The sequence below is a fragment of the Danio rerio genome, chromosome 3 (genome assembly GCF_049306965.1).
Source record: "Danio rerio strain Tuebingen ecotype United States chromosome 3, GRCz12tu, whole genome shotgun sequence".
Lineage (NCBI taxonomy): Eukaryota > Metazoa > Chordata > Actinopteri > Cypriniformes > Danionidae > Danio > Danio rerio.
Window position 1 is genome coordinate 26,591,584 of NC_133178.1, and position 13,760 is coordinate 26,605,343.

Here is a 13,760-nt window from a genome sequence, read left to right on the forward strand (position 1 = left end):
ACATTTTCAAAATTATATTTTAAATATGTATACAACATCTTTACAATAAACTACCAATATATGTTTTTTTTGCATTAAAAAATTACAATCTTGACCAATACAATGTGTTTACCTAAAGTTTAGCCCTAGTTTATATATTGATATATGATCATATGTATGAATAATAGTCTGTGCAATGTATTAATTTGATCTTTTAGTTTCTGCATGTTTCACAGAGTTTAACACCTTTTAAGACCATTATGACTGAAATTTGAGAATCATAAAGGGATAAAGGCTAAGAATTTTTTATTTTTTTTAATGGCCTAGATGGAAAATATTTTTTTTGCCCGATAAAAAAATTATTATAGTTTAATACATTTAATAATACAATAATAATAAAACAATTAAATATTTCAGATTTTATTTCTCAGCAAAATAGCACTAAATAGATAGAGAACTTTTTAAACAGTGTTATTGTAAGGAAAATAATTAAATCATTACGATAAATAGACTTTAAAAAATGACCTTTTTAGGCTTTTTGTAAGTTTAAAGTTTTATTGAGATGATTGTTGGTGATTGTATGGGATGTGGTAGCAATACATTAACAAAGAACATTAAAAGCTGTTAAAAAAGATTTTAAAAGACCTACAACACAAAATTTCAGTAAAAGACTTAAAATGTCATAAAATACAAATTTAAGTTCTAAGACTTTAAGGCCCTGCAGAAACCCTGTATAACATTCTCCTATTATGTTTAATTTAACATAAATTAAATTTTCCACAAAAATAATTAAAATGCTAAAATTTACCAATCAATAATTTTCTATCTACAGGGTTATTCACAATAATAGCAGTAATCTATTTTTTCAACTGTGATTGTTCAGTGTGTGCAAGAGCAAACTGAGGAAAGGGCACTCACTCTGTACCAGATAAACATGCTCTTGAAAGCATTCTCATTGGAGCAGGAGCCACAAGCCATGGTTTGCACTTTTGTCATCCCGCTGGGGGCGATCTGATGTTGAAGAAAGAATCATTTACAACAAAACATTTCAGGCCAATGTTGAAAAACAGTTATTTAGAAGGTTTTGGTTAAATAAACAAAAGGACTTCATTAAAATGAAGATGATCTTAAAGAATTGGGATCTGCAGCTTCATTATTGAGGAAGACACTGAAACGCTTCACACTACTTTTTAGCAGTTTCAGGATTATCAGCAGGACACATATGCTGTTATCAGCTTGTTTGGTAGTTTTTGGAAACGCTGATATTGCATCGTTCATGTGTGCATTAACACTCACCGACAACAGGCTCTCCGCCAGTTTCTCTGGAAAGTTCTCAGGTGGCAGGATACCAAGTGCCGGCCGGTTGACAAATGCACTCTGTTAAAAACAAAACAGTCAACCTAAGAGTTTCATTATTTTGTATTTATGTTTCCCCCTTTTCTACATTTATGTACTTTCTTAATAAAGAGTCATTTTTTTCCAACCAAAAATGAAAATTTTCATTTACTAACCCCAAGGTCATCAAAGATGTAGGTAGTTATGTTTCCATCCAAAGATGCAAATTAAATTTATGTGCAAAAGGGGAATATTACATAAAACACGTGCACATAAAGCAGCGTTTGCATTTAACAAGTCAAAGAGAACAAAATAGTCCCTTCTTGATCACCTGATGCCAAATATCAACAGTAAAAACGGAATTTGTTGCGGTAGAAGAAGCTGCATCAATCTTTCCTTAATTTGACAAATTACTTACGCCTAAGGCGGTGTAAGATGCCTAAGACGGTGCAATAAAAGCATAATGGTGTTTAAAGGCAGGAGACGTGGAGCACAGACTCTCTTTAACATTTTTGAAGCTATTACTAATATAATAACACTAATAGTAAAACAGCGTTTTAAAATGACCAAAACAACATTTCAGAGTCCCCATGTATTCAACGGTGCGTATGCACAAAAACTTTGCGTATGCCAGATTTTATGCTCGCGTTTGGATTTACTAACGATGAAATGAACGTGAGAATGTGCGATGGTCTACACCAACTTCATGCCTGGCGTACGTGCATTTCTTGTGTGTGTTTGTTTTATTTTCATTGGCAACTCCTAGAGGCAATCATGTTAAAATGCACACTACAAAATATCTTTGAGCCGTGCATTGGCAGCTGTATGAGACGGGATCATCTGCATGTCTAGCAGGTGTATAAGGTTTCCATACCATACAGTTGACCTGCCAAACATTAAAGCGCAACTTGCAGCGATCGCCGGTTTGCCCAATGTAATCGGAGCAATCTACTGCACGCACATTGCTATAAAGGCGCCATCTGAAGATGAATTTGCACAGGCTACATGAATCAAAAACATTTCCATTCAATAAATGTGCAAATAATATGTGATGTTCAAATGCGCTTAACATAATACACACACTTAATAATGATTCCTACTTGTCCTCTCGTGATGAAGAGTAGGTAAAATCTGATATGTAATGGGAAAAAAAGAAAAAGTTCATCAGATGCTGGATTCGAACCGGGTTCAGGAAAAATTTTGTCAAAACATGTTACCATGCTTTTTAAGAGCTACGCCACTCGCGTTGCTCATGTACGCTCGACTATCACTTAATTACATTATTCCAATGAGGTGTCCAACAAGACCCCACTACTCGCATCAGCTCTCCCACTCTGTTTTTTTTTCTTTTGTTATTAATTCCAGAGGACAGACTAACAAATAACACAGTTTTTCTCCGGTCTACCTCCGATAGGCGCACCGCCAATTCACATTTTGTTCAAAGCTTTTGGCTTTTTCTTGCTTTTGCCATTGCTTCTTCGTTTGGTTTTGCCAAAGTGAAGTCATTAGCATATTCATATGGGGGAGGAGCCAGGGAGGGGTTTTGCGCTTGTGCACGTGAGCTCAGTTTCATGTTAATTCAGATGTACAAAGAGAATATGCGTGTGATTCTGCGTATGCAGTGTTTCATACATCTGAATTTTTTACTGCGTACGCACATTTACAGCTTTGTGTGTACGCAATGTTTTAGTATAATTTCAACGCAAGTCTTCGTATATGAGGCCCCAGATGTTTTACAATGTGCTCAGCCTGCTGGTTTATCCATAAACACGCTTTTTTTTATCAACACATGATCTCTTATTAAAAATTCACATGACCTTTTTTTAATGTGCATACTGGAATTTGTTCAGTAAAAGTGTTTTTATCATAGTTTATGTGCATCTTTGCTTATCAAACAAAAAGTTTATCCTACTCAGTTGTGTATACTGCGTGTTTTTAATGTGCATTATCAAAATTTGTGCACATCTAGGCATTTCCATCAACAAAATGTCCAAAGTACTGGTGGCACAATCACAAATATCTATCTAAATATATAATAAACAAACATATCGCTAAAAAAAATGTTTTTGAGCAGTATACATAGCTAGATATCTAAATATCTCAAACTGCATGACTTAACCCCGTCTAAATGTGCTCTTGCATTTTTGCCATCAAAAGCGGCCAGACTACAAACAGACAAGCGCCAATACTAGTTTGACCAGGTTGTGGATTTATACTACTATTATACATAACGCTAAATTGTTTTCATAGGCCAATCGTTTCACTTCACAAGACCTCAGTGTGTCATCAGGTGCCATGGTTATTAATTTGGAATCATTTGTATGTATTCATTTGTAATCTAAAAACCAATCACTTTTCATTGCCATTATATAAATCACCAAAGACTTAGTTAATATATTGTACTGAAAAAAAAGTCACCAACATATTGGATAGCATGTGGGTAAATAAATAACAGGAAATTTTCATTTTTGGGTGAACTATACCTTCAACCCCTAGCATTCCTGTAAAATTTGCCTAAAATACCTCAAAAGGAACAGGCAAAGCAATTTGTATGCAGTTCTTGAACCTTCTGTACAAAACAGTACACTGATTTTTTCAAACGACTATAGCAATTAGCTGGAAAATTGAATTGGATCACAGCATGAAGACTTACAAAGCGCAATTTTCAAACAAGACGACAACACCTTTGCACAATCAGTTTCACACATAATTATCCAAGTTTGTTGAGATGCAAATCAACATATAAGAATGATTACTGAAGGAATGCGTCACTGAAAACTGAAGGATTCATCTTTTAATCACAGCATATACTTCTATTTCAAAATCAAAAACAATTATTTTAAATTGCAATAGCAAAAAAAAATACATATTTTACTGCTTTAAATTTGCTGCCTTTACTTCTGTTGTAATGTTTGAAATCTTTTTTTAAGAAGTATAGTGACTATCAATTCAGTTTTGTGCAAATTAGCTTCCGTACACTACACCATAAATCAAATTATAGTGAATCAAAGAAAAGAAAAATGCATTAGATGTACCATCATGTATTATTATTTAATGCAGCATCCATAAATACACACACACTGGGTTAATACTGTGCTCAACTTACCACATTATTTGGATTGGTCATCACTTTCATTAAGGCTGGATGATTGTAACCTAAAAAGAAGACAACAAAATATCTTCAAACCTGCTCTGTTCATTATTATACATGCAGTGTAAAAAAGATGCAGCAGTGTAAACACATAAGCACACCAAAGCGTACAGCAGCTGAATTAAGCACTCACATCTGTCAGTCGGAGCTGGAGGCAACATACTTGCACACTAGCAGGCTGAGGAGGATAAATGAAACGGTCTCTCCCAACAATAACTATAGTAAGAATGATACTACTATAATACAAAGTCCTGAATGATATCAGTTCACATAAACCACAATTAAATATTTATAAATGTCATTACATATAAATGTCTGTGACTTAGAAAACTGAAGTCAACAGAATGTAACTGATTTATTATTTAAAAGCTAACATAGTTTTGTAAAATGTATTACTTTCAAAGTAAACAGTAACTTCTTCCATAATGCAGTGTAATTCATTTGTATATAGTCTGACAAAAGTTACACATTTCTTTTAATTAAAGTTCAGATTACATAAAACTCAAAATAGCAATCCCAGCAACCACCAGCAGAGAGCTCTTGTACACAAATACAGATACAATAGACAAACTATGGCAAAAAAATAAATCTATCTATCTATCTATCTATCTATCTATCTATCTATCTATCTATCTATCTATCTATCTATCTATCTATCTATCTGTCTGTCTGTCTGTCTGTCTGTCTGTCTGTCTGTCTGTCTGTCTGTCTGTCTGTCTGTCTGTCTGTCTGTCTGTCTGTCTGTCTGTCTGTCTGTCTGTCTGTCTGTCTGTCTATCTATCTATCTATCTATCCATTATTTGTGACTTGAGGTTTGAAATCTACAAAGGCAGCATAATTAATATGATTTTTTGACCTTTTAAAACCGTCTTCCCATCAGGAAGTGAAGCCTCTGATCAACAGTTTGACCTCAGGCCTCCCGCTGATGAGCTCATTCTGTCCTAAACGCTTCATCTGCCTCTTTCTGTCCTGTGAGCTCGACTGAAACAAGTGTTTGCACATAAAAACAAAAGCGTTTATGGGATGACACCAGCTGCTACTGCCATTCCCGTTATGCAGTTCAATCAGATTTACATGGGAAATACGTTTTTTTTTCTTCTCTATATGTTTTCTATATGTGGTATAACGAGGTAGTGGAGATTTAGTGAGAAAGAGGTTTAGATATTATTATTATACATTTGCTTCTTTTCCATCAATTACAACTTATAATACAACATGCAAAATTAGGAGTAAAAAAAATAAAAAATAAATAAAAAGGTTGTCCAAGAGTCATTTAGATTTATATTGTTTATCAAATCAACACATTTTTACTATATTGTTTTATTTTGTGGTTGTGTTCTTTTGCACTTTAATTGCTTTAAATCATTAGTTTATTTAACATATTTATTAAAATATATTACTTCATTTAAATAATATTTGATGTTATAATGGTATTATTTATTTTATTATTTAAAAAGATCCTCGAACTTTTCAATAATATAACTGTAATTCAATATGGTTTTTAATTATAACTGTTATTTAATATTTTTTTCAAAACTTAAGGTTGGAAACAAAGGAATTGGGTGGGGTTTTACTACTTAATTTCCAATTATACTTTTGTGCTAAATTATTCAAATTAAGCACAAGTTAAAGTGGATTATTTACATATTTGATTCACGTTGGGTTGGTATTGAATTCACAAAATGCTTTCCCAGGTTGTTATGCTCCTTACCATATACACGTAAACGTAAAAAAATAAAAATAAAACAAACATCTGATTAGTGTTTTTACAGTAACATATACTCTTTTGGTGTCTAAGAATGTTAAGAAATATCTATCCATCCCAAATAAGTCGTGTTTTAAATTCACCTATTACGCTTAATCCCAATTGTCCCACAACTAATCAGAATATTGGCCTTTTGACTGGAGGTCAAGAGGATTGTCAGAATACGGTCACTTATTTGGTGATGGCCAAATAAAAATATTTATTATTTATATAAAATTATTTCAGGAGTTAAAACAGGAATTTAGCCTTCCCAACAAAGATTTATTTTTTGTAAATTTCTTCAAATTCCACACTTTTAAGTTAAAAGAAGGTAATGTACAATTTGATCTTACTGAAATAGAAAAATGGAATCTCTAAATTATACACATTGCTGTCTAATATTGGTCCTTCAACCTTTAGTTCTTTAAGGGTGATATGGGAAAAGGACTTGGGGTCTATTTTTTATGATGAGGACTGGATATCTCCCTGCTCAAATATCAATCCCAAAAGTACTTTAATTTCAGTTTAAGAACAAAATTATAAATGTATTCACAGGATTTATCCTGTAACTCCATTTCGCTTCCATAGAATATTTCCCAATTGTTCTCAGGGATGTTTTAAATGTAAGGAAGACATTGGCACGGTGATGCATGTATTTTGGGATTGCAACAAAAGTATAATGTACTGGAAAGAGATTCACAAAATTATTAATTTTTAAAATAATTTGAAAGATTTTGCTTTGTCCCCAAAGGTATATCTTCTGAACTGTACAGGGAAAGTGTCTTGATCATGATGAAGAAAGTCTATTGAATTTTTGCATATACATACTTGGCCAAAAAATGTATACTATTATTACTATGCACAACTAATCAGAGTCAAGTAACCATAGAAAAAAAATTACCTACTATTTACATGAAAGATCTGAGATTAGAGTATATACAGGAATCAGAGAGTGAAACTCATTACCTTTTAAGAACCTTTTTTAAGACTCTTTCCATACATTTTAAAACCTTATAACCACTTACGAGATTTTAACTAATAGTATATTTACTAAATATTAAATGTAAGAAACTAATCCAAAACTAAAATGTTATTCATATATTGAATAAAAATCTGTTCTGATCTAGCTAATTATCTAGCTAATTTGACAGGTTGGCGCCTATAGAACTGCAGAAATAATGGTGCTGCCTTGATTACTGCAGTAAACAAAGCAGCATGATGTCAAATCTAGCAGGATTTCATAAACCACACAGCATGCTGATATTCGCAGATTTATTTCAGGCAAACTTTAGCATACAACCATCCATTGCATAATCTAAAATGATATACAATTTGTTACCTTGCAAAATGGCATTTATGACTTTTTACTACTTTTTAAGGGCCTGAAATTTCTCTGTATTGATTTATCAACTTTTAAAACTTTACAGACCCCGCGGACATCCTGGAGGTGCTTTGGCACATTTGGTCCTCCCTCTGGAATTTTATTGAGGATACTCAGTAACTACATCTCTCTAAATTTGGTTTATAATTTCCTTTAAATTTTGTCTTTGGTTTCAAGCATTTGTATGCATTTTAATGTCTACCCAAAACTGCTGTGTTTGTTGTTACAAGATACCAGTACCACTGTGGTTCTGTTCATTTTTAAAAATAATATTAATAAAACAACAACTCAAGGTTCAATAAATTTGCTGATGTAAGATTTATACATTTCAGAAAGACTCATTTCAGAAAGCTACGTCAAGGTAAAGTCTAGATCAGATCTTTCGTAACTGCAACAAGAGGCAATCTAATTGCCTCTAACATTAACAATTTATCAACATGTGGACCTTTTTGGATTCTTGAAAAGCTATGAAAATTCAAAGTGTAAAACAGGAAATACATTAATATTACTGTTATTTTTTACATCCATCAAAATGGTCCATAATTTAAGTAAATCATTTCTCAAACTACATTGCAAGCATATTTACTGCTTAAACCTACACAGAGTACTGAAACCTACTGCCAGAGTAACCCTCACATGAACTCTTGACAAGTACATACTCGTATCTGAATATTTTTAGAGAACAAATTCTTAAAATCAGAAGAAGGGATATTGTCATCTTTTTTCGAGGACTGATGGTGGAATTTTTCTAGGAGCTCTCAATGGAGCATGTGTTTACTGACACATGAACGGAACAGGCTGCAGGGCAAGTGAAGTCTCACACTATCAAACACGCAGTATGTGTGTGTATGTGTGCTCGCAACATTAAATAAAAGCTCTGTCGAATGGCGATGTGCTGTTTTTATGCATAAAGGAAACCAAATCAAACTCATGTCTCTTTTTACTTCATTGGTCAAGAAAACAGAAGAGCTCTTTTATATGTACGTGTATGTCACTGTGCCACTATGAATGTTGTCAGCGTACGCTAATGTAACAACAATATCCCATAATGCACTTCTGTCTGCATGATACAGGAGCAGCGAGTGCGAGGCAAATCAAAGCTCCTTAAATGTGATTCAGCACCTGAAGGCATTTGTGAGAGCGAGAGACAGGAGCTTCGCTCAATTTGTAGAGGCTGATTAAATGTAAATAAGCAAATGGAGCAAGCGAATGACACATAGACGCTCCATTCTGCCTCTCAGGTCTGTTTGTTGTATTTTGTACAGACGATCCTTACATGTAGTTCTGAGTCACTGTCTCTGACATTTAATTATCAAAACCAACAGTAATCTAAAGAAAAAAAAAAACACTTATATCTACTGACCAACACAATGACAACACCACTTGCAGGATTTAAATCAGTCCAGGCTCAATGTAAATGTGTGGCTCTACCTACATTTTCGTGAAATTTAAAAATATGTTGATTTGGGTATGTTTTGTTGCAGATTGCTGATGACAAATCCACTAGAGGGCACTGTTTACATTTTTGCAAAAATCTGAAATGAGTTACTTAGGGAAGGGGTTCTCAACTGGTTTGGCCATGGGACCCTAATTTTTACATGGTCATCAGGTCGCGACCCAAATTTTTAGGAATTATAATACAATTGTAGGAATTATACTTAATTTGTATTTATTTGTTAACATACATTTGTTAACATTTTAACATTTGTTAACAAGTACTGACATATAAATCATAAGAAAATCCCCTAGACAAATAAACAATATTTTATTGCGGTCATTTAACAAAATGTATCAAATTATAAAAATATTACAAATGAAAAACGACAAATACTGTTAACAGTGGTTAGGGTAAGGAAAGATTCAGTTACCATGAACTAAACTGAACTGGTAATAAAACATGTTGTTTGGTTTCTAAATGTCGTTTTAATTTAGAAGGTTTCATGCTCTCTTGTGAGAACACATCACTACATATGACACACTGAGACTTTAAGTCTTTTTTTGTCATCAAAATATGTAGGTCCATACTTTACATATTCGGGGTTGCACTTGCGCTTCGACATATTTGTTGCTAAAATTAAAATGAAATTTCACATGTCAAACGGTAGGGTTATCGCGCATGCATTTCAAAATAAAAGTCCAGTATAAGCAAAATAGGTTAAACTTTTGTCGTTTTTTTTGACCACACACTCCGCGACCCATTGAAAATGTTCCCACGACCCACTTTTGGGTTGCGATTCACCAATTGAGAAACACTGACTTAGGGCACACTGGCAGTACACATTTGCAACATTCCTATTAAGACATGCCTGAGAATAATCAGACCATTAGAAGAGACTAAAACACCTTTAATGAATGGTTCGGTAACACTTTAGAATAACTATGTGTTGTAACTAGTTAATAGATCATTAATTAATTGCTAGTTAATGGGTTATAAATGACTTGTTAAATGAAAGTTATTAGTTTGTTAATTATTTATAACTGTGCCTTATAGATAGCCAAATGATAACTTAAAAGCTGCAAGTTAACAAGTTATAAATGACTTGTTAACTGCATTTTATTGCCTTATAACTACACCTAATAAATTAGTAATAGATCAGGAATAAGCTGTAGTTAACTTACTAATTAAAGACTTGTTAAGTATCAGTTAATAGTTTATATACGTTACTGGGATGTTATTCTAAAGTTGCAATTATTCTTTATTTATTAACTGTTAGTAAATGAGAAATAGTTGCAACTTTAGAATAATGTCCCAATAACATACACAAGCTAATTCAGAAAAAAATATGCAGAATAATGAATTTGTAGCAATTTTGTGCAGAATATAATATTTTTAATTAGGCATAATGTGTGTGAACATATCCCTTTGTAAATATTCTGCAAGTGCTGTTAAAGTGGAGAAAACGATTATTCTTAAATTATACAATGTAATTGAAATCTCCACACCCAAAGTGATAATATGCTATGAAAGGAACACTTAAATGTGTATTTTGGATTTATCTGTACATTTGGTTCCACAAAAAGGCCAAAATCTCAAAACGTACAGGTGTTTTAGTGTTTGATGTTGCAACATTTAAGCTGTACTACTTTGCCTGAACCGTGCCAGTGATCTGCAAAAGAATGCATGCGCATGTGTTGTGTCGTATAAGTTTATTGGCTGAGCTCACCGATGGGAATGGAGGAGATTTGTGTGTACACGTCCAGCATTCGGTTTCCGTCAACGTCCACCAGGTAATTCCCTCTGCTCTCCTCATAGTTGCAGAAAAAGTGAATAGCTCCAGTGTTCTGCAAAGCATTAGAGAAGATGTTACTATTAACCCCTGTGTTGTCCTAAAATTGTTTACACACCGCTGGTCCTTTGGTCAAGCTGCCTTCACTTAACTCCTAAAACAAAGGCAGCTAAATTCGAGGACTTAATTTCAATCCTCAGATCTATTTTGCATGGATAAACAATCTAATCTTCATCACAAACTCGATGAATGTCTAGGTATTTCCTCATTAATGTGGAGTATTTAATCAATGTTTAATCAGAATCAACACTCAATTTTGATTCATGTAATGGAAATCTTTTCTAATGCAAGAAGTGTAAAAGGTTTAGCTAAACAGTATTCAGAAAATGTAAAGCAGCAGATACTTATCGTGTAGGGGTTGGTGGTGTGAAGTGTGCATGTGTGAGACTGTATTTTTTGTTGTGTAAAATTTGACCCAAAACACAAACATTTTACCCTAAAATGTGTGCAGACATCATGATTTTTTTTTCTAATATTAGAGTCATTTTAGAAAAAAGAAGTCACCAAATTTATATATAAGAAGATACAAAAAGTATTTATAAAAATTTAACAATTTAAAAATTAAATAAATATATTAAAAGATACAAAAGTATTTATAAAAATTTAACAATTTAAAAAAAATAAAAAACATTGTTTAGTTTTTTTTTCCTGCTGATTAAAGGCCTGGATCATTTTTATCCATTAGCTAACAATAGGGTTGAAATAATTTAAGAGTGATTTTTCTACACCTTATTGTATTTGGTATTTGGCAATTGAAGGGGAAAATGTAAGCTCCACACCAAGTTACTGTGTGTTCTGACCAATCAGCAACCTCCTGCTCTCCTTCGTGAAGCATATACAGAGTTAAGTGAAACTGTAATTCATTGAAATTATGGTTTACCGATTTTGGTATATATATATAGCTAATATATTCATGACAACTGTAAGGGGACAGATTTTTTTTTCATCCATTTCATTCATATTAAGTTACATTAATTCCGCATAATTAAGGGCGCGGCCACTTGTGTCAACTACGGTAGGTCTCGCTGGTCACCATCATGTCACCTCAGCTTATTCCAGCTAATAAGCCACTGAACTCAGCATATACCTGTACATCGTATTTTTGTTTTGTTTTATGTGGCTTTACACAGTGATTTGCCTTTTTAAATTATTTTCTACAATTATCAGATAATATGGTGCTGTGTGCATCTAATTTTGTTCACAAACCATTCGAGTGGCCTCCATTTCCCAGGCGAGTAAAATTATATACTTACAGATAGGTCCATACATATATGGACATCGATACAATTGTAACATTTTTGGCTCTATACACCAACACAATGGATTTGAATGAAATAAACAAGATATGCTTTAAGGGTGCTTTCACACCTGTGAATCGATTCAGTTGTTCCGAAACAGAGATTAAAATTGTTACATTGTTGCTCTTTGCTCTTGGAGCGGTTCGCTTTCACACTGCAAAGTTTCTAATCGGACCAAAAGAGCTAAAACAAGTCACGTGCGAGTAAACTCTCCTTACATTGGTCAGAGTGTCAGGGTTTATTTTTCAGCGTCCCGCTCAGCTGTCAGGAGAGGTGGTGGTTTGGTGGTGATTGACAGGGTGCGCGCGCGTGACGTGTCTGAGGAGAGACATGGTGGGGAGGGGTGAGAAGGGTGCGCGACGATGCCTATTTGAGGACTGGGAGAGAGACGCGAGATTACCGGGAGATCATCACTCGTTTGCGGGCATCCGGAGACTCGTGAAACTTCCCGCCCTACTCATAATTCTCTCTTCATATAGCCGTAAGCCTATTACATATCCATAAAACACTGTGATATAACCGCGCTCGGATCGGATCGCTTTCTCACTGCAATCGAACCGCTCCAGGGTTCGTTTCAATCGAGCCGAGACCACCTCATTCAAGCGATCTCAGAGCGATTACTTTGGCGCGGAACAGAGCGCGATTGCCCTGTTCACATATGCCAATCGAACCGCGCTAACTGGGCAAACGAGATACGTTCCGAAACAAAGGTGTAGGTGTGAAAGCCCCCTAACTGCAGACTGTCAGCTTTAATTTGAGGGTTTTTACATCAAAATCAGGTGAACGGTGTAGGTATTACAATAGTTTGCATATGTGCCTCCCACTTGTTAAGGGTCCAAAAGTAATTGGACAGAATAATTATATTAAATCAAACTTTCACTTTTTAATACTTGGTTGCAAATCCTTTGCAGTCAATTACAGCATGAAGTCTGGAACGCATAGACATCACCAGATGTTGGGTTTCATTCCTGGTGGTGCTCTGCCAGGCCTCTACAGCAACTGTCTTCAGTTCCTGCTTATTCTTGGGGCATTTCCCTTCAGTTTTGTCTTCAGCAAGTGAAATGCAAGCTCAAGGAGATTTGGATCAGGTGATTGACTTGGCCATTGCATTACATTCCACTTCTTTCCTTTCAAAAACTCTGGTTGCTTTTGCAGTATGCTTTGGGTCTTTCTCTATCTGCACTTTAAAGCACTGTCCTATGAGTTCTAAAGCATTTGGCATAAAATATTGCATAGTTACTGAAGTTTGTCCTGCGCGCTTGCAGTTTTTTTAGTTACTTCCTTGGTTTGGTGCGTTAATCTGATCGTTACTATTATTCAAAAGAAGGAAATGATTCGCACTCAATTGCTTCATACTGTTTTTATTTTTACTTTTTCTTACATTTTACGGGTGATAACAGACAAACAGACGTTTCGGCACAAAGCCTTCCTCAGTGTGTTTGTCTGGTATCACCCGTAAAATGTAAGAAAAAGTAAAAATAAAAACAGTATGAAGCAATTGAGTGCGAATCATTACCTTCTTTTGAATAAAATATTGCATGAAATATTATCTCATTATTATCTTATATCGGCCCATGCCTAACTG

The 13,760-nt window shown here is 34.2% G+C and overlaps 1 protein-coding gene across 11 annotated transcripts in view; it reads right to left on the reverse strand.

Annotated features, from left to right (window-relative positions):
• The window catches only part of abat (4-aminobutyrate aminotransferase), a 48,661-nt gene that overhangs the window by 17,101 nt on the left and 17,800 nt on the right, over positions 1-13,760 (reverse strand). For all 11 annotated transcript variants that reach the window (XR_012397821.1, XR_012397820.1, XR_012397818.1 and 8 more), the window contains 4 exons: positions 10,755-10,872; positions 4,421-4,470; positions 1,276-1,356; positions 898-990 (listed from right to left, as the gene is read on the reverse strand). Coding sequence is in view for 5 of the 11 variants with exons in the window: in XM_068216148.2 (XP_068072249.1) it covers positions 898-990; positions 1,276-1,356; positions 4,421-4,470; positions 10,755-10,872 (342 nt within the window). In the remaining 6 variants the exon portion in view is untranslated. The remainder of the gene's footprint in view (positions 1-897; positions 991-1,275; positions 1,357-4,420; positions 4,471-10,754; positions 10,873-13,760) is intronic.